At 48.2% G+C, this 20,909-nt stretch overlaps 1 protein-coding gene across 1 annotated transcript in view; it reads right to left on the bottom strand.

Annotated features, from left to right (window-relative positions):
* Positions 1 to 20,909, bottom strand: part of DMBT1 (deleted in malignant brain tumors 1) — a 146,918-nt gene that overhangs the window by 20,430 nt on the left and 105,579 nt on the right. Inside the window, exons 56-67 of the mRNA XM_072804709.1 lie at positions 18,612 to 18,938; positions 18,146 to 18,175; positions 17,275 to 17,307; positions 14,580 to 14,906; positions 14,114 to 14,143; positions 13,243 to 13,275; positions 10,549 to 10,875; positions 10,083 to 10,112; positions 9,212 to 9,244; positions 5,707 to 6,030; positions 5,241 to 5,270; positions 4,613 to 4,645 (exon numbers count right to left, since the gene is read on the bottom strand). Of these exons, the coding sequence (XP_072660810.1) occupies positions 4,613 to 4,645; positions 5,241 to 5,270; positions 5,707 to 6,030; positions 9,212 to 9,244; positions 10,083 to 10,112; positions 10,549 to 10,875; positions 13,243 to 13,275; positions 14,114 to 14,143; positions 14,580 to 14,906; positions 17,275 to 17,307; positions 18,146 to 18,175; positions 18,612 to 18,938 (1,557 nt within the window). The remainder of the gene's footprint in view (positions 1 to 4,612; positions 4,646 to 5,240; positions 5,271 to 5,706; positions 6,031 to 9,211; positions 9,245 to 10,082; positions 10,113 to 10,548; positions 10,876 to 13,242; positions 13,276 to 14,113; positions 14,144 to 14,579; positions 14,907 to 17,274; positions 17,308 to 18,145; positions 18,176 to 18,611; positions 18,939 to 20,909) is intronic.

A 20,909-nucleotide genomic window follows, 5' to 3' on the forward strand; every position in this document is an offset into this window, starting at 1 on the left:
TTACTGTATACTTGGTCAGTTCTCTGACTTATAGGCAACCATCTCATGGGACCCTTTGAAAGGACTAGAGGAAAACTCAAGGACTGATGGAAATATGGGACTCATGAGTCACCTATCTAGTTAAGAACAGCCTGGTGGAGACCCCAGTGATGGAGGGCACAAACAGAGCCCATTGGTTATACAAAGAGCAGTGGTTCACCCACACTGGTGAGAATAAGGGCGGATGGGACAGAAGCAACAGGCCATTCCAAATAGGGTGCCGAGCACTCACACACCTGGCTAAGGGGCATGTGGACTGGGGCTGAGCAACTGTGAAAAGGAAACATGAATAGGACACACAGCACACAGGTCTCCCTACCAGATCAAAGGCTGAAGAAACTCAGACTATCCCAACTGAGTTCATGCTTCCATGTGCCTTCAGGTAGACAGAGCCAAGGCCTGCCATGAACCAATCAGGACTAGGGATCCCCACCCTAGGTCCCAGTGCCCACACCTGCTTTCTGCTGGGTCTGACAGCTGACATTCCAACAGGTGGAATGCCCCTACCAGGCCAAGGACAGGCCAACAGAGCCACTGCATTCATTCTATGTGGGAAGAGCAAGAGTGAATCTGGGCAGTTAGTCTGCAGAGACCCCACTTCCACCTCCCATGTTCAATGCTCTCACTCTTTACAAGGTAGTTGGGCCCTGATGCAGGAGGTCAGCCTCAGCAACTGGGGTCCGGCTAACTTGTTGGGGGTCATAGCTGCGTAATGAGATCAAAGGCAGCCAATTAAAATGATGGGAAGAAAATATTCAAGGACATCCACAAGTGGCCATATCAGTTCTTAAGAAAATAGAAATCTTTTTAGCAATAGCCATTCCAAGATGGAAAATTTACTTGTATAGAATTGATTAGTTGAGAAATGATCCATTTATTGTCTTCCTTCCTTCTCTCAGAGTTTTTGAGATACCCCATGATACAAAAGTCTATAAATCGATCCTTTGAAGAATACCTTGTTCGATTCCTGAAAAGAAGGGGAAGAAGAACTCCTAATTGAAATAAGAGTTAACCACCAGGTAAAGAGGATAAAAGGCCTTCTCTGGAAGGTAGAGGCAAGATGTGTGTATGTGCAGCCTGGGTGCAACATGGTGGAGCAGGGTGGGTAGGTTACAAGCTCAGATTCAACAGGGCTGTGCATTTACAGACATCTACTGAATGGAGAGCCTGCCTGGGGATGAGAACCCTGTGTCCACATGTGGAAAACGTGATATCTACCATGAGTGGTTGTAGATGAAGGGCGCCAAAATGTAGAAAGAAAATGAAGTAATTTTAGGACTTTAGTGGAAAAGTTTTCATTCCATGCTAGTTAGTTTGATAAGGAAAGGTCAATGGTAACTCTCATTAGAGGACACGTTAGAGTCTGACCAATTCCACTATACACTGTGAAAGGCCCAGATCGGCGAGAGTATGCCACTATTACTTCCCAAAATACTTGGCACTGACTAGTTCCACCGTGGGGTAGAGAACACGTTGGGGATGACTCTCCCAACAGGAAAGAATTCTGGACACACAAGCACTATTAGGAGTTCTGTTGGTGCCTATTTCTCAAATGCTCCCAATTCTGAATTAAATATTTACTTTCATCTGAAATGACGAGAGGAGAGCAAGAGCCTTTCCACTGTACAATCTCTAATCAAAGTCTGGGAATAGAGAGAGGCGGGGGATCCAGATGGGCCTGGAGTCTCAACTAAATAGGAGTCAAGGATCTGGGGACTCAGCTGGTGGTAACCGTAGGGAATGACAGGGTCCCACAAGAGAAGAGCCTGATCCTCTCTTTCAATGTCTGGAAACACGAGAGTTGAATTCCAGACAGGAATCATGCTGGGCTGGGCACAGCTACTCACCTGTCGTATTAGGAGGGATTCCTGTAGATGCTACAAAGAAAGAGGACACAACATCAGTCTCCACGAATGATGTGCAGAAAGAAGCTTCCCAGGCTCAGGACAAACAGAAATTCTGAAGGACCGTCCTCACTAGCACAAGGAAGACTTTCTGGGAGTGGTCCTGGCGGCAGAGGTGTAAACTACACCTCAGGGGCAGGATTTCACAAAGAACAGTGTTGAAGGATTTGAACTCAAAAGCTTTATGCCCTCTCACGCTCGGCTGCTCTACAGGTTTCCTTAAAGAAGGTGCTGAGGTCCATGCCTAAACCTGAGGTACACCAGGATGATGGGTGATGCAGGTTCCTGTCAAGCTATGAGGGAAACACCTGCCCTTCGGTGAAATCAAGAAGATGATAGAACATTGAAAGGAATAGTTTAGACAAATTAACAAACAAAACCAGAGGGCAAATATCGTGAGGATCCACCTGAGCAGATGACACTTGCATCCTCAAAGTGCTTGCAGTTGTGAGAGTTCCAGCCATTGTGGGGGCAGTTCCACAGATAGGACTCCTGCCCAGAGCAGGCCACATTGTCCAGGACAATTGGGCCCGAGCCATGACCAAAGCGGACATTTCCTGGGGCCAAGGTGGCCCAGCCACAGCCCAGCTGCCTGCAGACCACATTGCCATCATTGATGTCCCAGCCGTCGTCGCACAGTGCCCCACGACCACTGTACAGGACCTCCACACGGCCCTGACACTGGTCACCTCTGTTCACCAGCCACAGGGCCAACCCCGAATTCGTCCCTACCTGGAGACAGGAAAACTGTTTTTCTCTATGTTCTCAAAGGAAGAACTCCTGCATTCTGAGTGCAGGATAATTCTTTCAGGGTCCAGGTGCCCTGGGTATGATTAATGTTCCCCAGCAATGGGACCCTCTGAAACCGTCTCATCATCATTCCAACTCAAGGGGACACTTGATGGTACCCCAATCGTCAATTGACTTAGGAGTATTCATTGTTGGTTGCCCACAAAGTGGGATTGAGAGAGTTTTTCCGAGGCATCATGACAGTGGCTCATCTGCACCCAGCCTCCTAATACCTGTGTATGCTGTGCAAGTCTCCCGCTCTGCTAGCTTTTCTGGGTCAAAAACATTTACATAAGCCAGATCCTTTCACATTTCTCAGCCTGACATGTTCTTTTCTACTTTAGAAACCTTTGCTCCTTGTCTATCTTGACTCATAGACGACTGAAGGGATTCTCATAAGGAACTTGGAAGAAAGAGTCAGGGGTATTGAGGGTCAACATGGAGCCAGCTGTATATCCCTGTATCAAGAGCACGTGCATCTCTTAGCAGCCTCTCATCGCTCGGCCTCTCTCTATGCTGCATTGGATATACAGTGTTGCAAGCCCTGAACATTGAGGAGGATCCAGCCTGCCAAGATGTCTCCTTAAGAAGACATCAGTGCTCCCCATGGCCCATTCTCCCACTCTGCTTGTCAGCCCAGACAGCATTTCAGATAAAGCTCTTGCCACTCGCGGCCAGTTCTCTGAACCTGCATCTCTGAACTTGGAAAAAACTAGATGAAAACTCATGGAATGATGGGAAAAAATGGGAAAATTTGAATCCCATACCTCCTAAAGACCTCCCTGTTACAGACTCAGTGACTGGGAACCACAAAATGTGCCCACAAGGTCCTCAAGGAGCAATGATTCACTCCAAATGGAGAGAAAAGGGATGGATGGGAAGAAGAAAAAATTTCCAAGTGGGGTGGCCAAAGACTTAAATGGCCACCCATGGTGGTCACTTGATGGTTGATATGGTTGGAAAAGCTAGTAGAAAGAAACACAGGTCAGATACAAAGCGCATTGGTGTCGCAACAGAATCAAAGGTCAAAGGACATCATGCTATACCTACAGAGAGCAGGCCTCAATCTCCCCTGAGTAGACAGAGCCAGGCCTGCTCTCGGGAGCCTAACCCTTGTCCTACCACCATTGTCTGCCTTGATGTGGCTGGGGACTAGGGTTCCAGCAGGTTGAATATCACTGCCAGGCTCAAAAGAGGCCACCAAGTCATTGCACTGTCTCCATGTGGGAACCGCAAGAATGAATCTGGACACAGCTGAACATAACTCCAAGACCACCAGCTCAGGTGCAATGCTCTCACTCTTTGCAAGGCAGTTCAGCCCTAGTGCAGGAGGTCAGCCTGAGCAACTATGGTCTAGCTAACTCGTTGGGGGTTATAACTGTGTAATGAGATCAAAGGCAGCCGATTAAAAGGATGGGAAGAAATATTCAAGGACAGCCTCAAGTGGACATTTCAGTTCTTAAGAGTGAAGAAATAGCCATTCCAGGATGGAAAATTTACTTGTAAAGAGTACATGAGTTCTGTTATTATCCATTTACTGTCTGCCTCCTTTCTCTAGAGCTTTTGAGATTCCCTGAGATGTAAAAGTCTACATTCGATTCTTTGAAGAATACCTTGTTCCATCATGAAAAACAGGGCAAATAGCTCTCCTTATTGTAACAAGTGTTATCCACGAAGCCTGAAGGATAAAAAGGCTGCATGTCTTGGAGAGGCAGGCTGTGTGTTTGTGTGCATCTTGGGTGCAGTGTATGGTGGGGCAGATCTAAGTAGGTTACATGCACAAGTTCAAGTGGCCTGTGCATTTACAGGCCTCTACTGCATGGACAGCCTGTCTGGGGATGATAACCCTGTGTCCTTAAGTGGAAACATATGATACCTACCACGAGTGGTTGTAGATGAAGGGCGCCACCAATCTAGAAAGAAAATGAAGTAACTTTAGGACTTTACTGGATGACTTTTCATTCTGTGCTCGTTAGTTGGTAAGGAAAGTTCAACTCCTTGCCTTCCTGATGTACTTCTCAGAGTCTGGACAATTCCACTTTACACTGTGAATGGCCCAGATGGCCTGAAGTATGGCGCTAGTAGTTCCCAATATACTCAGCACTGACTATCTACACCGTGGAGTAGAGAACACTTTTGGGATGATTCTCTCAACAGGAAAGAATTAGGGAACACACAAGCACTGGAAGGAGTCCAGTGGGAGCCTCTTTCTCAAATGCTCCCAATTCTGAATTGAATACTTACTTTGATCTCAATTGAACAGATGAGACCAATAACCCTTCCACTGCAGACTTATGACAAACCCAGGCAGCAGGCAGGTGCATGAGACTAAGATGGGCCAGTAGTGTCAACTAAATAGGAGTCAAGGATCTGGGGACTCAGGTGGTGGGAACCATAGGGAATGCCTGGGTCCCGGAAGAGAGGAGCCTGGTCCTCTTTTCCAACTTCTGGAAACATGAGATCTGAATTCAAGACAGGAATCATTCTGGGCTGGGCATAGCTACTCACCTGTCGTAGTAGGAGGGCTTCCTGTAGATGCTGCAAAGAAAGAGGACACATATCAGTCTCTGTGAATGATGTGCAGGAAGAAGCTTCCCAGGGTCAAGACAAACAAAAATTCTGAAGGACCATCCTCACAGTCACAGGAAAGACTTTCTGGGAATGGTGCTGGGGGAAGAGCTGTATACTACACCTCAGGGGCAGGATTTCACAAAGCACAGTGTTGAAAGATTTGAACTCAAAAGCTTTATGCCCTCTCACGCTCAGTTGCTCTACGGGTTTCCTTAAAGAAGGTGCTGAGGTCCATGCCTCAACCTGAGTTACACCAAGATGATGGGTGATCCGGGTCCAGTCAAGCTATGTGGGAAACGCCTGCCCTTCGATGAAATCAGGAAGATGATAGAACATTGAAAAGAATAGTTTGTTTAGACAAAATAACAAACAAAACCAGTGGGCCAATATCATGAAGACCCACCTGAGCAGATGACACTTGCGTCCTCAGAGTGCCTGCAGTTGTGCAAGTTCCAGCCATTGTGGCTGCAGCTCCACAAATAAGACTCGTACCCGGAGCAGCTCACATCGTCTAGCACAATCGGGCCCGAGCCCTGACCAAAGCGGGCATTTCCTGGGGCCGAGATGGCCCAGCCACAGCCCAGCTGCCTGCAGACCACGTTGGCATCATTGGTGTCCCAGCTGTCGTCGCACACGGTGCCCCACGAGCCTCTGTACAGGACCTCCACGCGGCCCTGACACCGGTCACCTCCGTTCACCAGCCTCAGGGCCAACCCCGAATCGGTCCCTACCAGGAGACAGGAAAATTGTCTTTCTCTGTGTTCTCTAATGAAGAACTCCTGCATTCTCAGGGCAGGGTAATTCTTTCAGGGTCCTGGTGCCCTGGGTATGATTAATGTTCCCCAGCAACGGGACCCTCTGAAACCTTCTCATCATCATTCCAACTCAAGGGGTCACTTGATGATACCCATGAGTGTCAATTGACTTAGGAGTATTCACTGTTGGTTGCCCACAAACTTAGGATTTGAATTCTTGAGCCTGGACTTGGCATGCAGCAGGGAAAGGCAGAAACCAGTAGCCTGATCTATGCCACTGAGACTGCCTTGAACACAAGCTTCACACCCAGAGAAACGACCCTGCTGGCACAAGGTGCTGTCCTAGGTTCTAGCATTCAGAGTGTCTATCTTCACCCCACTGTGGTATAACACAGACTCTGTTCCAGGCCCCAGGACTTGTTCTGTAGGATCCTTTTTTGATTTGACATGCTCCTGTTCTCTCAAGGCCCAGACATCTACTGAATCTAACAATCCTGATTATCACGACAACAGGCAGGAGTACCTGTCACTGTCATGTTGCTCTGCATACTAGAGCTACCCAGGCTCCTGGAGACAGAAAGCCAACAAAACTTCTCAGCATTAGGCCTTCTTGAGGGAAAGCCTTTTGGCACACTTAGCACCATAGCAGACATCAGGATTCCTCAGTGTCCCCCGGACCCTGCCTTCTCTACCCATGAGCAGGTCTGGGGCACTGACCATATGGATACTCAGACCTTCAAGCTTATATAAAATGAGGTCTACTCTTCACAGAAGATGGATAGATGTGACGAGCCCAAGAAAAGATGCCTACCATCAGTAGTCATGATGGAAATGCAAATCCTAACCAAAGCAAGAAAGTATCCCTGCCCATTTGCATCACTACACTAAATGAGACAAAAGAAGTACTATTGGTGTGGATGCAGAGACAGTAAAATCCTGAGATGCTGTTGGACTAGTGCCCAGAGCAACCCACATTGTCCAGAACATTTGGCCCTGACCAAAGCAGGCATTTCCGGGGGCCAAAGTGGGCCAGCCACAGCCCAGCTGCCTGCAGACCACGTTGGCATCATTCATGTGCCAGTTGTTGTCGCACACAGTGCCCCATGAGCCTCTGTACCAGACCTTTTGCGGCCCTGACACTGGTCACCTCCGTACACAAGCCTCAGGGCCAACCCTGAATCAGTCCTCCCAGGAGACACGAAAACTGTCTTTCTCTGTGTTCTCGAAGGAAGAACTGCTGCATTCTAAGTTCAGGATAATTCTTTCAGGGTCTGGATGCCTTGGATACAATTAAATTTCCCCAGCCACCGGACCCTTTGAAACCTTCTCATCATCATTGCAACTCAAGGGGACACTTGATGGTACCCCTGATTGTCAATTGATATAGGAGTATTCATTGTCGGTTGCCCACAAAGTGAGATTGAGAGAGTTTTTCCAAGGCGTCATGACAGTGGCTCCTCTTCACCCTGCCTCTTTGCACCTGTGTGTGCTGTGCAAGTCTCCTGCTCTGCTAGTTTTTCTGAGTCAAAAACGTTTACATAAACCAGATCCTTTCACATCTCTCAGCCTGACATGTTCTTTTCTACTTTAGAAACCTTTGTTCCTTGTCTATCTTGACTCATAGACGACTGAAGGGATTCTCATAAGGAACTTGGAAGAAAGAGTCAGGGGTATTGAGGGTCAACATGGAGCCAGCTGTATATCCCTGTATCAAGAGCACGTGCATTTCTTAGAAGCCTCTCATTGCTCAGCCTCTGTCCATGCTGCATTGGATATACAGTGTTGGAAGCAGTGAACATTGAGGAGGATCCAGCCTGCCAAGATGTCTCCTTAAGAAGACATCAGTACTCTCCATGGCCCATTCTCCCACTCTGCTTGTCAGCCCAGACAGCACTTCAGATAAAGCTCTTGCCACCCACGGCCAGTTCTCTGAACCTGCAGGCAAGTGTCTCTTGGGACACTTGGAAAAAACTAGATGAAAACTCATGGAATGATGGGAAAAAATGGGAAAATTTGAATCCCATACCTCCTAAAGACCTCCCTGTTAGAGACTCAGTGACTGGGAACCACAAAATGTGCCCACAAGGTCCTCAAGGAGCAATGATTCACCCCGAGTGGAGAGAAAACGGATGGATGGGATGAGAGAAACATTCCAAGTGGGGTGCCAAAGACTTAAATGGCTGGATGGTTGATATGGTTGGAACAGCTAGTAGAAAGAAACACAAGTCAGATACAAAGCACATTGGTGTTACAACAGAATCAGAGGTCAAAGAACATCATGCTATATCTCCTGAGAGCAGGCCTCCATGTGCTCCTGAGTAGACAGAGCCAGGCCTGCCATAATCTCTCAGTCCTGAGGGAGCCTAACACTTGTCCTACCGCCATTGTCTTTCTTTATGTGATTGGGGACTGAGGTTCCGGCAGGTTGAATATCACTGCCAGGCTCAAAAGAGGCCACCAAGTCATTGCACTGTCTCCATGTGGAAACTGCAAGAATGAGTCTGGACACAGCTGAACATAACTCCAAGTCCACCAGCTCAGGTGCAATGCTCTCACTCTTTGCAAGGCAAAAGTGACTAGTGCCCTAGTGCCCTAGTGCAGGAGGTCAGCCTGAGCCTGGTCTAGCTAACTCGTTGCGGGTCATAACTGTGTAATGAGATCAAAGGCAGCCGATTAAAAGGATGGGAAGAAATATTCCAGGACAGCCTCAAGTGGCCATTTCAGTTCTTAAGAGTGAAGAAATAGCCATTCCAGGATGGAAAATTTACTTGTAAAGAGTAGATGAGATGTGTTATTATCCATTTACTGTCTCCCTCCCTTCTCTCAGAGCTTTTGAGATTCCCCTGAGATATAAAAGTCTACATTCGATTCTTTGAAGAATGCCTTGTTCGATCTCGACAAGCAGGGCAAGGAGCTCTCCTTATTGAAACAAGTGTTATCCACGAAGCCTGAAGGATAAAAAGGCTGCGTGTCCTGAGGGAGAGGCAGGCTGTGTGTGTGCGTGCATCTTGGGTGCAGTGTATGGTGGGGCAGATCTGAGTAGGTTACATGCACAAGTTCAAGCGGCCTGTGCATTTACAGGCCTCTACTGCATGGACAGCCTGTCTGGGGATGATAACCCCGTGTCCTTAAGTGGAAACATATGATACCTACCATCAGTGGTTGTAGATGAAGGGCGCCACCAATCTAGAAAGAAAATGAAGTACTTTTAGGACTTTACTGGATGACTTTTCATTCTGTGCTCGTTAGTTGGTAAGCAAAGGTCAATTCTATGCCTTCCTGATGTACTTCCCAGAGTCTGGACAATTCCACTTTACACTGTGAATGGCCCAGATGGCCTGGAGTATGGCGTTAGTAGTTCCCAACATACTCGGCACTGACTATTTCCACCGTGGGGTAGAGAACACTTTGGGGATGACTCTCCCAACAGGAAGGAATTCTGGAACACACAAGCACTGGAAGGAGTCCTGTTGGTGCCTATTTCTCAAATGCTCCCAATTCTGACTTGAATATTTACTTTCTTTTTTTTAAAAAATTTATTTTTTATTGGTGTTCAATTTGCCAACATATAGAATAACACCCAGTGCTCATCCCGTCAGAGCCCACCTCAGTCCCATCACCCAGTCTCCCCCATCCCCGATGCACCTCCCCTTCCACCACCCCTGGTTCATTTCCCACAGTTAGGAGTCTTTCATGTTCTGTCCCCTTTCTGATATTTCCCATTTATTTTTTCTCCTTTCCCCTTTATTCCCTTTCCCTACTTTCATCTGAATTGAAGAGAGGGGACCAACAGCATTTCCACTGTAAACTCTCTAATCAAAACCGGGCTACAGAAGGTGTGGGAGATCCAGATGGGCCTGGAGTTTCAACTAAGTAGGAGTCAAGGATCTGGGGACTCAGCTGCTGGTCATGGTAGCAAACACCAGAGTATCGGAAGAGAAGAGAAGAGTTCTCTTTCAACCTCTAGAAACACGAGAGTTGAATTCCAGACAAGATACATGCTGGCCTGGGCACAGCTACTCACCTGTCGTAGTAGGAGGGATTCCTGTAGATGCTGCAAAGAAAGAGGACACAACATCAGTCTCCATGAATGATGTGCAGAAAGAAGCTTCCCAGGCTCAGGACAAACAGAAATTCTGAAGGTCCGTCCTCACTAGCACCAGAAAGTCTTTCTGGCAGTGGTTCGGGGGCAGAGCTGTAAACTACACCACAGGGGCAGGATTTCACAAAGAACTGTGTTGAAGGATTTGAACTCAAAAGCTTTATACCCTCCCACACTCGGCTGCTCTACAGGTTTCCTTAAACAAGGTGCTGAGGTCCATGCCTAAACCTGAGGTACACCAGGATGATGGGGGATGCAGGTTCCTGTCGAGCTATGAGGGAAACACCTGCCCTTCGGTGAAATCAGGAAGATGATAGAATATAGAAAGGAATAGTTTGTCTAGACCAAATAACAAACAAAACCAAGGGCAAATTTCGTGAGGACCCACCTGAGCAGATGACACTTGCGTCCTCAGAGTGCCTGCAGTTGTGCGAGTTCCAGCCATTGTGGCTGCAGCTCCACAGATAAGACTCGTGCCCGGAGCAGCGCACATCGTCTAGCACAATCGGTCCCGAGCCCTGACCAAAGCGGGCATTTCCTGGGGCCGAGGTGGCCCAGCCACAGCCCAGCTGCCTGCAGACCACGTTGGCATCATTGGTGTCCCAGCTGTCGTCGCACACGGTGCCCCACGAGCCTCTGTACAGGACCTCCACGCGGCCCTGACACCGGTCACCTCCGTTCACCAGCCTCAGGGCCAACCCCGAATCGGTCCCTACTAGGAGACAGGAAAATTGTCTTTCTCTGTGTTCTCGAAGAACTCCTGCATTCTCAGGGCAGGGGAATTCTTTCAGGGCCCAGGTGCCCTGGGTATGATGAATGTTCCCCAGCAACGGGACCCTCTGAAACCTTCTCATCATCATTCCAACTCAAGGGGCCACTTGATGCTACCTCTGAGTCTCAATTGACTTAGGAGTATTCACTGTTGGTTGCCCACAAACTTAGGATTTGAATTCTTGAGCCTGGCCATGCCATGCCGTGGGGAAAGGCAGAAACCAGTAGCCTGATGTATGCCACTGAGACTGCCATGAACACAAGCTTTATGCCCAGAGAAACGACCCTGCTGGCCCAAGGTGCTGTCCTAGGTTCTAGCGTTCAGAGTGTCTATCTTCACCCCACTGTGGTATATCACGGACTCTGTTCCAGGCCCCAAAGCTTGTTCTGTAGGATCCTTTTTTGATGTTGACATGCTCCTGTTCTCTCAAGGCCCAGACATCTACTGAATCTAACAATCCTCGTTCATGACAACAGGCAGGAGTACCTGTCACTGTCATGTTGCTCTGCATACTTAGAGCTACCCAGGCCTCCTGGAGACAGAAAGCCATCAAAACTTGGCAGCATTAGGTCTTCTTGTGGGTAGGCCTTTTGGCACACTTAGCACCATAGCAGATATCATGATTCCTCAGTGTCCCCCGGACCCTGTCTTCTCTACCCATGAGCAGATCTGGGGCACTGACCAAATGTGATACTCAGGCCTTCAAGCTTCTATATAATGAGGTTCCAATTCTTCACAGAAGATGGATAGATGTGACGAGCCCAAGAATAGATGCCCACCATCAGTAGTCATGATGGAAATGCAAATCCTAACCAAAGCAAGAAAGTACCCCTGCTCATTGCATCACTACAGTAAATGAGACAAAAGAAGAAGTGGTGATGAGGATGCAGAGACAGAAAAATCCTCAGATGCTGTTGGACTTGTGCCCAGAGCAGCCCACATTGTCCAGGAAAATTGGGCCCGAGCCCTGACCAAACCGGGCAATTCCAGGGGCCAAAGTGGGCCAGCCACAGCCCAGCCACCTGCAGAACACGTTGGCATCATTGGTGTGCCAGCTGTCAGTGCACACGGTGCCCCACGAGCCTCTGTACAGGACCTTTCGTGGCACTGACACCGGTCACCTCCGTTCACCAGCCTCAGGGCCGATCCAAAGGGAAAAAATGGGAAAATTTGAATCCCACACCTCCTTAAGACCTGCCTGTTAGAGACTCAGTGACTGGGAACCACAAAATGTGCCCACAAGGTCCTTAAGGAGCAATGATTCACCCCGAATGGAGAGAAAGCAGATGGTTGAGAAGAAGAGAAAGATTCCAAGAGGGGTGCCCAAAGACTTAAATGGCTGGATGGTTGATTGGTCGGAACAGCTAGTAGAAAGAAACACAAGTCAGATACAAAGCGCATTGGTGTCGCAACAGAATCAAAGGTAAAGAACATCATGCTGTATCTCCTGAGACCAGGCCTCCATGTGCTCCTGAGTAGACAGAGCCAGGCCTGCCACAGTCTCTCAGTCCTGAGGGAGCCTAACACTTGTCCTACCGCCATTGTCTTTCTTTATGTGATTGGGGACTGAGGTTCCGGCAGGTTGAATATCACTGCCAGGCTCAAAAGAGGCCACCAAGTCATTGCACTGTCTCCATGTGGAAACCGCAAGAATGAGTCTGGACACAGCTGAACATAACTCCAAGTCCACCAGCTCAGGTGCAATGCTCTCACTCTTTGCAAGGCAAAAGTGACTAGTGCCCTAGTGCCCTAGTGCAGGAGGTCAGCCTGAGCCTGGTCTAGCTAACTCGTTGCGGGTCATAACTGTGTAATGAGATCAAAGGCAGCCGATTAAAAGGATGGGAAGAAATATTCCAGGACAGCCTCAAGTGGCCATTTCAGTTCTTAAGAGTGAAGAAATAGCCATTCCAGGATGGAAAATATACTTGTAAAGAGTAGATGAGATGTGTTATTATCCATTTACTGTCTCCCTCCCTTCTCTCAGAGCTTTTGAGATTCCCCTGAGATATAAAAGTCTACATTCGATTCTTTGAAGAATGCCTTGTTCGATCTCGACAAGCAGGGCAAGGAGCTCTCCTTATTGAAACAAGTGTTATCCACGAAGCCTGAAGGATAAAAAGGCTGCGTGTCTTGAGGGAGAGGCAGGCTGTGTATGTGCGTGCATCTTGGGTGCAGTGTATGGTGGGGCAGATCTGAGTAGGTTACATGCACAAGTTCAAGCGGCCTGTGCATTTACAGGCCTCTACTGCATGGACAGCCTGTCCGGGGATGATAACCCCGTGTCCTTAAGTGGAAACATATGATACCTACCATCAGTGGTTGTAGATGAAGGGCGCCACCAATCTAGAAAGAAAATGAAGTACTTTTAGGACTTTACTGGATGACTTTTCATTCTGTGCTCGTTAGTTGGTAAGCAAAGGTCAATTCTATGCCTTCCTGATGTACTTCCCAGAGTCTGGACAATTCCACTTTACACTGTGAATGGCCCAGATGGCCTGGAGTATGGCGTTAGTAGTTCCCAACATACTCGGCACTGACTATTTCCACCGTGGGGTAGAGAACACTTTGGGGATGACTCTCCCAACAGGAAGGAATTCTGGAACACACAAGCACTGGAAGGAGTCCTGTTGGTGCCTATTTCTCAAATGCTCCCAATTCTGACTTGAATATTTACTTTCTTTTTTTTTAAAAATTTATTTTTTATTGGTGTTCAATTTGCCAACATATAGAATAACACCCAGTGCTCATCCCGTCAGAGCCCACCTCAGTCCCATCACCCAGTCTCCCCCATCCCCGATGCACCTCCCCTTCCACCACCCCTGGTTCATTTCCCACAGTTAGGAGTCTTTCATGTTCTGTCCCCTTTCTGATATTTCCCATTTATTTTTTCTCCTTTCCCCTTTATTCCCTTTCCCTACTTTCATCTGAATTGAAGAGAGGGGACCAACAGCATTTCCACTGTAAACTCTCTAATCAAAACCGGGCTACAGAAGGTGTGGGAGATCCAGATGGGCCTGGAGTTTCAACTAAGTAGGAGTCAAGGATCTGGGGACTCAGCTGCTGGTCATGGTAGCAAACACCAGAGTATCGGAAGAGAAGAGAAGAGTTCTCTTTCAACCTCTAGAAACACGAGAGTTGAATTCCAGACAAGATACATGCTGACCTGGGCACAGCTACTCACCTGTCGTAGTAGGAGGGATTCCTGTAGATGCTGCAAAGAAAGAGGACACAACATCAGTCTCCATGAATGATGTGCAGAAAGAAGCTTCCCAGGCTCAGGACAAACAGAAATTCTGAAGGTCCGTCCTCACTAGCACCAGAAAGTCTTTCTGGCAGTGGTTCGGGGGCAGAGCTGTAAACTACACCACAGGGGCAGGATTTCACAAAGAACTGTGTTGAAGGATTTGAACTCAAAAGCTTTATACCCTCCCACACTCGGCTGCTCTACAGGTTTCCTTAAACAAGGTGCTGAGGTCCATGCCTAAACCTGAGGTACACCAGGATGATGGGGGATGCAGGTTCCTGTCGAGCTATGAGGGAAACACCTGCCCTTCGGTGAAATCAGGAAGATGATAGAATATAGAAAGGAATAGTTTGTCTAGACCAAATAACAAACAAAACCAAGGGCAAATTTCGTGAGGACCCACCTGAGCAGATGACACTTGCGTCCTCAGAGTGCCTGCAGTTGTGCGAGTTCCAGCCATTGTGGCTGCAGCTCCACAGATAAGACTCGTGCCCGGAGCAGCGCACATCGTCTAGCACAATCGGTCCCGAGCCCTGACCAAAGCGGGCATTTCCTGGGGCCGAGGTGGCCCAGCCACAGCCCAGCTGCCTGCAGACCACGTTGGCATCATTGGTGTCCCAGCTGTCGTCGCACACGGTGCCCCACGAGCCTCTGTACAGGACCTCCACGCGGCCCTGACACCGGTCACCTCCGTTCACCAGCCTCAGGGCCAACCCCGAATCGGTCCCTACTAGGAGACAGGAAAATTGTCTTTCTCTGTGTTCTCGAAGAACTCCTGCATTCTCAGGGCAGGGGAATTCTTTCAGGGCCCAGGTGCCCTGGGTATGATTAATGTTCCCCAGCAACGGGACCCTCTGAAACCTTCTCATCATCATTCCAACTCAAGGGGCCACTTGATGCTACATCTGAGTCTCAATTGACTTAGGAGTATTCACTGTTGGTTGCCCACAAACTTAGGATTTGAATTCTTGAGCCTGGCCATGCCATGCCGTGGGGAAAGGCAGAAACCAGTAGCCTGATGTATGCCACTGAGACTGCCTTGAACACAAGCTTTATGCCCAGAGAAACGACCCTGCTGGCCCAAGGTGCTGTCCTAGGTTCTAGCGTTCAGAGTGTCTATCTTCACCCCACTGTGGTATATCACGGACTCTGTTCCAGGCCCCAAAGCTTGTTCTGTAGGATCCTTTTTTGATGTTGACATGCTCCTGTTCTCTCAAGGCCCAGACATCTACTGAATCTAACAATCCTCGTTCATGACAACAGGCAGGAGTACCTGTCACTGTCATGTTGCTCTGCATACTTAGAGCTACCCAGGCCTCCTGGAGACAGAAAGCCATCAAAACTTGGCAGCATTAGGTCTTCTTGTGGGTAGGCCTTTTGGCACACTTAGCACCATAGCAGACATCATGATTCCTCAGTGTCCCCCGGACCCTGTCTTCTCTACCCATGAGCAGATCTGGGGCACTGACCAAATGTGATACTCAGGCCTTCAAGCTTCTATATAAGGAGGTTCCAATTCTTCACAGAAGATGGATAGATGTGACGAGCCCAAGAATAGATGCCCACCATCAGTAGTCATGATGGAAATGCAAATCCTAACCAAAGCAAGAAAGTACCCCTGCTCATTGCATCACTACAGTAAATGAGACAAAAGAAGAAGTGCTGATGAGGATGCAGAGACAGAAAAATCCTCAGATGCTGTTGGACTTGTGCCCAGAGCAGCCCACATTGTCCAGGAAAATTGGGCCCGAGCCCTGACCAAACCGGGCAATTCCAGGGGCCAAAGTGGGCCAGCCACAGCCCAGCCACCTGCAGAACACGTTGGCATCATTGGTGTGCCAGCTGTCAGTGCACACGGTGCCCCACGAGCCTCTGTACAGGACCTTTCGTGGCACTGACACCGGTCACCTCCGTTCACCAGCCTCAGGGCCGATCCAAAGGGAAAAAATGGGAAAATTTGAATCCCACACCTCCTTAAGACCTCCCTGTTAGAGACTCAGTGACTGGGAACCACAAAATGTGCCCACAAGGTCCTTAAGGAGCAATGATTCACCCCGAATGGAGAGAAAACAGATGGTTGAGAAGAAGAGAAACATTCCAAGAGGGGTGCCCAAAGACTTAAATGGCTGGATGGTTGATATGGTCGGAACAGCTAGTAGAAAGAAACACAAGTCAGATACAAAGCGCATTGGTGTCGCAACAGAATCAAAGGTAAAGAACATCATGCTGTATCTCCTGAGACCAGGCCTCCATGTGCTCCTGAGTAGACAGAGCCAGGCCTGCCACAGTCTCTCAGTCCTGAGGGAGCCTAATACTTGTCCTACCGCCATTGTCTTTCTTTATGTGATTGGGGACTGAGGTTCCGGCAGGTTGAATATCACTGCCAGGCTCAAAAGAGGCCACCAAGTCATTGCACTGTCTCCATGTGGAAACTGCAAGAATGAGTCTGGACACAGCTGAACATAACTCCAAGTCCACCAGCTCAGGTGCAATGCTCTCACTCTTTGCAAGGCAAAAGTGACTAGTGCCCTAGTGCCCTAGTGCAGGAGGTCAGCCTGAGCCTGGTCTAGCTAACTCGTTGCGGGTCATAACTGTGTAATGAGATCAAAGGCAGCCGATTAAAAGGATGGGAAGAAATATTCCAGGACAGCCTCAAGTGGCCATTTCAGTTCTTAAGAGTGAAGAAATAGCCATTCCAGGATGGAAAATTTACTTGTAAAGAGTAGATGAGATGTGTTATTATCCATTTACTGTCTCCCTCCCTTCTCTCAGAGCTTTTGAGATTCCCCTGAGATATAAAAGTCTACATTCGATTCTTTGAAGAATGCCTTGTTCGATCTCGACAAGCAGGGCAAGGAGCTCTCCTTATTGAAACAAGTGTTATCCACGAAGCCTGAAGGATAAAAAGGCTGCGTGTCCTGAGGGAGAGGCAGGCTGTGTGTGTGCGTGCATCTTGGGTGCAGTGTATGGTGGGGCAGATCTGAGTAGGTTACATGCACAAGTTCAAGCGGCCTGTGCATTTACAGGCCTCTACTGCATGGACAGCCTGTCTGGGGATGATAACCCCGTGTCCTTAAGTGGAAACATATGATACCTACCATCAGTGGTTGTAGATGAAGGGCGCCACCAATCTAGAAAGAAAATGAAGTACTTTTAGGACTTTACTGGATGACTTTTCATTCTGTGCTCGTTAGTTGGTAAGCAAAGGTCAATTCTATGCCTTCCTGATGTACTTCCCAGAGTCTGGACAATTCCACTTTACACTGTGAATGGCCCAGATGGCCTGGAGTATGGCGTTAGTAGTTCCCAACATACTCGGCACTGACTATTTCCACCGTGGGGTAGAGAACACTTTGGGGATGACTCTCCCAACAGGAAGGAATTCTGGAACACACAAGCACTGGAAGGAGTCCTGTTGGTGCCTATTTCTCAAATGCTCCCAATTCTGACTTGAATATTTACTTTCTTTTTTTTTAAAAATTTATTTTTTATTGGTGTTCAATTTGCCAACATATAGAATAACACCCAGTGCTCATCCCGTCAGAGCCCACCTCAGTCCCATCACCCAGTCTCCCCCATCCCCGATGCACCTCCCCTTCCACCACCCCTGGTTCATTTCCCACAGTTAGGAGTCTTTCATGTTCTGTCCCCTTTCTGATATTTCCCATTTATTTTTTCTCCTTTCCCCTTTATTCCCTTTCCCTACTTTCATCTGAATTGAAGAGAGGGGACCAACAGCATTTCCACTGTAAACTCTCTAATCAAAACCGGGCTACAGAAGGTGTGGGAGATCCAGATGGGCCTGGAGTTTCAACTAAGTAGGAGTCAAGGATCTGGGGACTCAGCTGCTGGTCATGGTAGCAAACACCAGAGTATCGGAAGAGAAGAGAAGAGTTCTCTTTCAACCTCTAGAAACACGAGAGTTGAATTCCAGACAAGATACATGCTGGCCTGGGCACAGCTACTCACCTGTCGTAGTAGGAGGGATTCCTGTAGATGCTGCAAAGAAAGAGGACACAACATCAGTCTCCATGAATGATGTGCAGAAAGAAGCTTCCCAGGCTCAGGACAAACAGAAATTCTGAAGGTCCGTCCTCACTAGCACCAGAAAGTCTTTCTGGCAGTGGTTCGGGGGCAGAGCTGTAAACTACACCTCAGGGGCAGGATTTCACAAAGAACTGTGTTGAAGGATTTGAACTCAAAAGCTTTATACCCTCCCACACTCGGCTGCTCTACAGGTTTCCTTAAACAAGGTGCTGAGGTCCATGCCTAAACCTGAGGTACACCAGGATGATGGGGGATGCAGGTTCCTGTCGAGCTATGAGGGTAACACCTCCCCTTCGGTGAAATCAGGAAGATGATAGAATATAGAAAGGAATAGTTTGTCTAGACCAAATAACAAACAAAACCAAGGGCAAATTTCGTGAGGACCCACCTGAGCAGATGACACTTGCGTCCTCAGAGTGCCTGCAGTTGTGCGAGTTCCAGCCATTGTGGCTGCAGCTCCACAGATAAGACTCGTGCCCGGAGCAGCGCACATCGTCTAGCACAATCGGTCCCGAGCCCTGACCAAAGCGGGCATTTCCTGGGGCCGAGGTGGCCCAGCCACAGCCCAGCTGCCTGCAGACCACGTTGGCATCATTGGTGTCCCAGCTGTCGTCGCACACGGTGCCCCACGAGCCTCTGTACAGGACCTCCACGCGGCCCTGACACCGGTCACCTCCGTTCACCAGCCTCAGGGCCAACCCCGAATCGGTCCCTACTAGGAGACAGGAAAATTGTCTTTCTCTGTGTTCTCTTTTTTTTTTTTTTTTTTTAATTTTTTTTTTAATTTTTATTTATTTATGATAGTCACAGAGAGAGAGAGAGAGAGAGAGAGAGAGAGAGAGAGAGGCAGAGGGAGAAGCAGGCTCCATGCACCGGGACCCCGACGTGGGATTCGATCCCGGGTCTCCAGGATCGCGCCCTGGGCCAAAGGCAGGCGCCAAACCGCTGTGCCACCCAGGGATCCCTCTCTGTGTTCTCGAACAAGAACTCCTGCCTCTGAGTGCAGGATAATTATTTTCCAGGGGCCCGTGTTCTGGATTCAATTAATGTTTCCTAGCAACAGGACTCTCTGAGTCTTGCTCATCATCATCATCCTCACGGGGCACTTTGATGGTACCTTTTAGTTCAGCTGACTTATGTGTGTTACTACGTGTTGCTCAAAATATCAGGAGATGAAATCCTGAGATTGGTCCCACAATGCAGGGGAGAATATAAGATGCCAGTAGTCTGATACAGTAGCACAGAGACTACCTTGAACACCGTCTTCAGTCCCAGTAATTATTCTGGTCACCAAGAAGGAACTGTCCTAGGCCCTAGTGATCAGAGAGTCTACCTTCACTGGATGGTCCTATATTACAGACCTGAGGACTAGGCTTATTCTTAAGAATTCTTTTCTGCTGACTACTTGTGCTGTTCTCTCAAGCCCCAAGCTTGTACTAAAACTTATCAATCCTCCAATTATCAAGGAGATGGGCAATAGTAACTGTCACTCACTCAGTAGTGCACACATAGTGCTGCCTAGAACTCTAGGGAGCAGAGTATTAATAAAACATGCTAGCAATAGGCCTCCTAGCAGGAGGGCATTTGCAAATTTCAGGAGACCACACATCACATTTCTTCAGTGTCCTTCTCCCAAGGACCCTGCCATCTCTCCACCATGAGCTGGGCAGGGGCAGTGACCCTGGTCTGGTCCTCAGGATAGTAGGGGTCTATAAAATGAGGATTCTGCTCTATAAAGAAGAAAGACACATGCAGCAACCAAGTGAACACACCTCCACCATTAGTGTCCCTCCAGGAAATGAAAATCCTAAATACAGTGAAAAAGGACCTCCCACCTACTAGATGACTACAATAGAAGAGACTGACGAAGATGTGAAGAAACCAGAACCCTCTAAAGCTGCCAAACTAAACTGGTACAGCTGCTATGCTAAGCTCTTCCATGTTTCCCCCAAACTCAAAGACAAAATCATCATATGAACTTCAATTCCACTCCTAATATCCACCCAGAGGAGTTGGAAGAAGGTGTGTGACAAAAATCATGGGCACAGAAGTTCCCAGGAAGACGATTCAAAATAGTCAGCGGCGGAAACTCTCCACTTTATCTGTCCATGAACAGATTAATGGGATCATAATGTGGGTGGGGATGCATGCTGCCAAAGTTGACACACCTCTTCATGATTAATCCTGAGAGAAACTGCTGGTGGAAAGAAGCCAGTCACAAAAAGCCACATAGTGGCTACCTCCATTCGTAGGAAATGTCCAGAATATGCAAATCCAGACAAGGAAGGCAACCAGGTGAGAGCCTGGAAGGTAGGAATTGTGACTAGTTCAGGGCATGGGATATTGAATAAAGTGATAAGAAATTCTGGAACCAATTAATTGATGCTTTTGGCAGTCAGTAGACTAAAAGGGGCTCATCCGCACAGTAAAATAGCAAATTTTATATTAGGAGAATTGCACATCATGATAGGGCACTAAAGTATTAATTATTTGGACTTTTCTCCAGTGCTGGGGTTCTGAATCCATGATCCCAGTCTCACTGGAGGGTGCACTTAGCATGAGTTGAAACACCTACTATGTCCAAGGAAGACAAGCAACCAGCCATAGGGACTATTCAGGCCCTATCAGTTCCTCGATGCACATTACACTGTCAACTCAGACCCTGACACTGGACCAGAGGCCAGCT

This window comes from Canis lupus, chromosome 29, assembly GCF_048164855.1.
Source record: "Canis lupus baileyi chromosome 29, mCanLup2.hap1, whole genome shotgun sequence".
In the NCBI taxonomy this organism is placed as follows: Eukaryota; Metazoa; Chordata; class Mammalia; order Carnivora; family Canidae; genus Canis; species Canis lupus.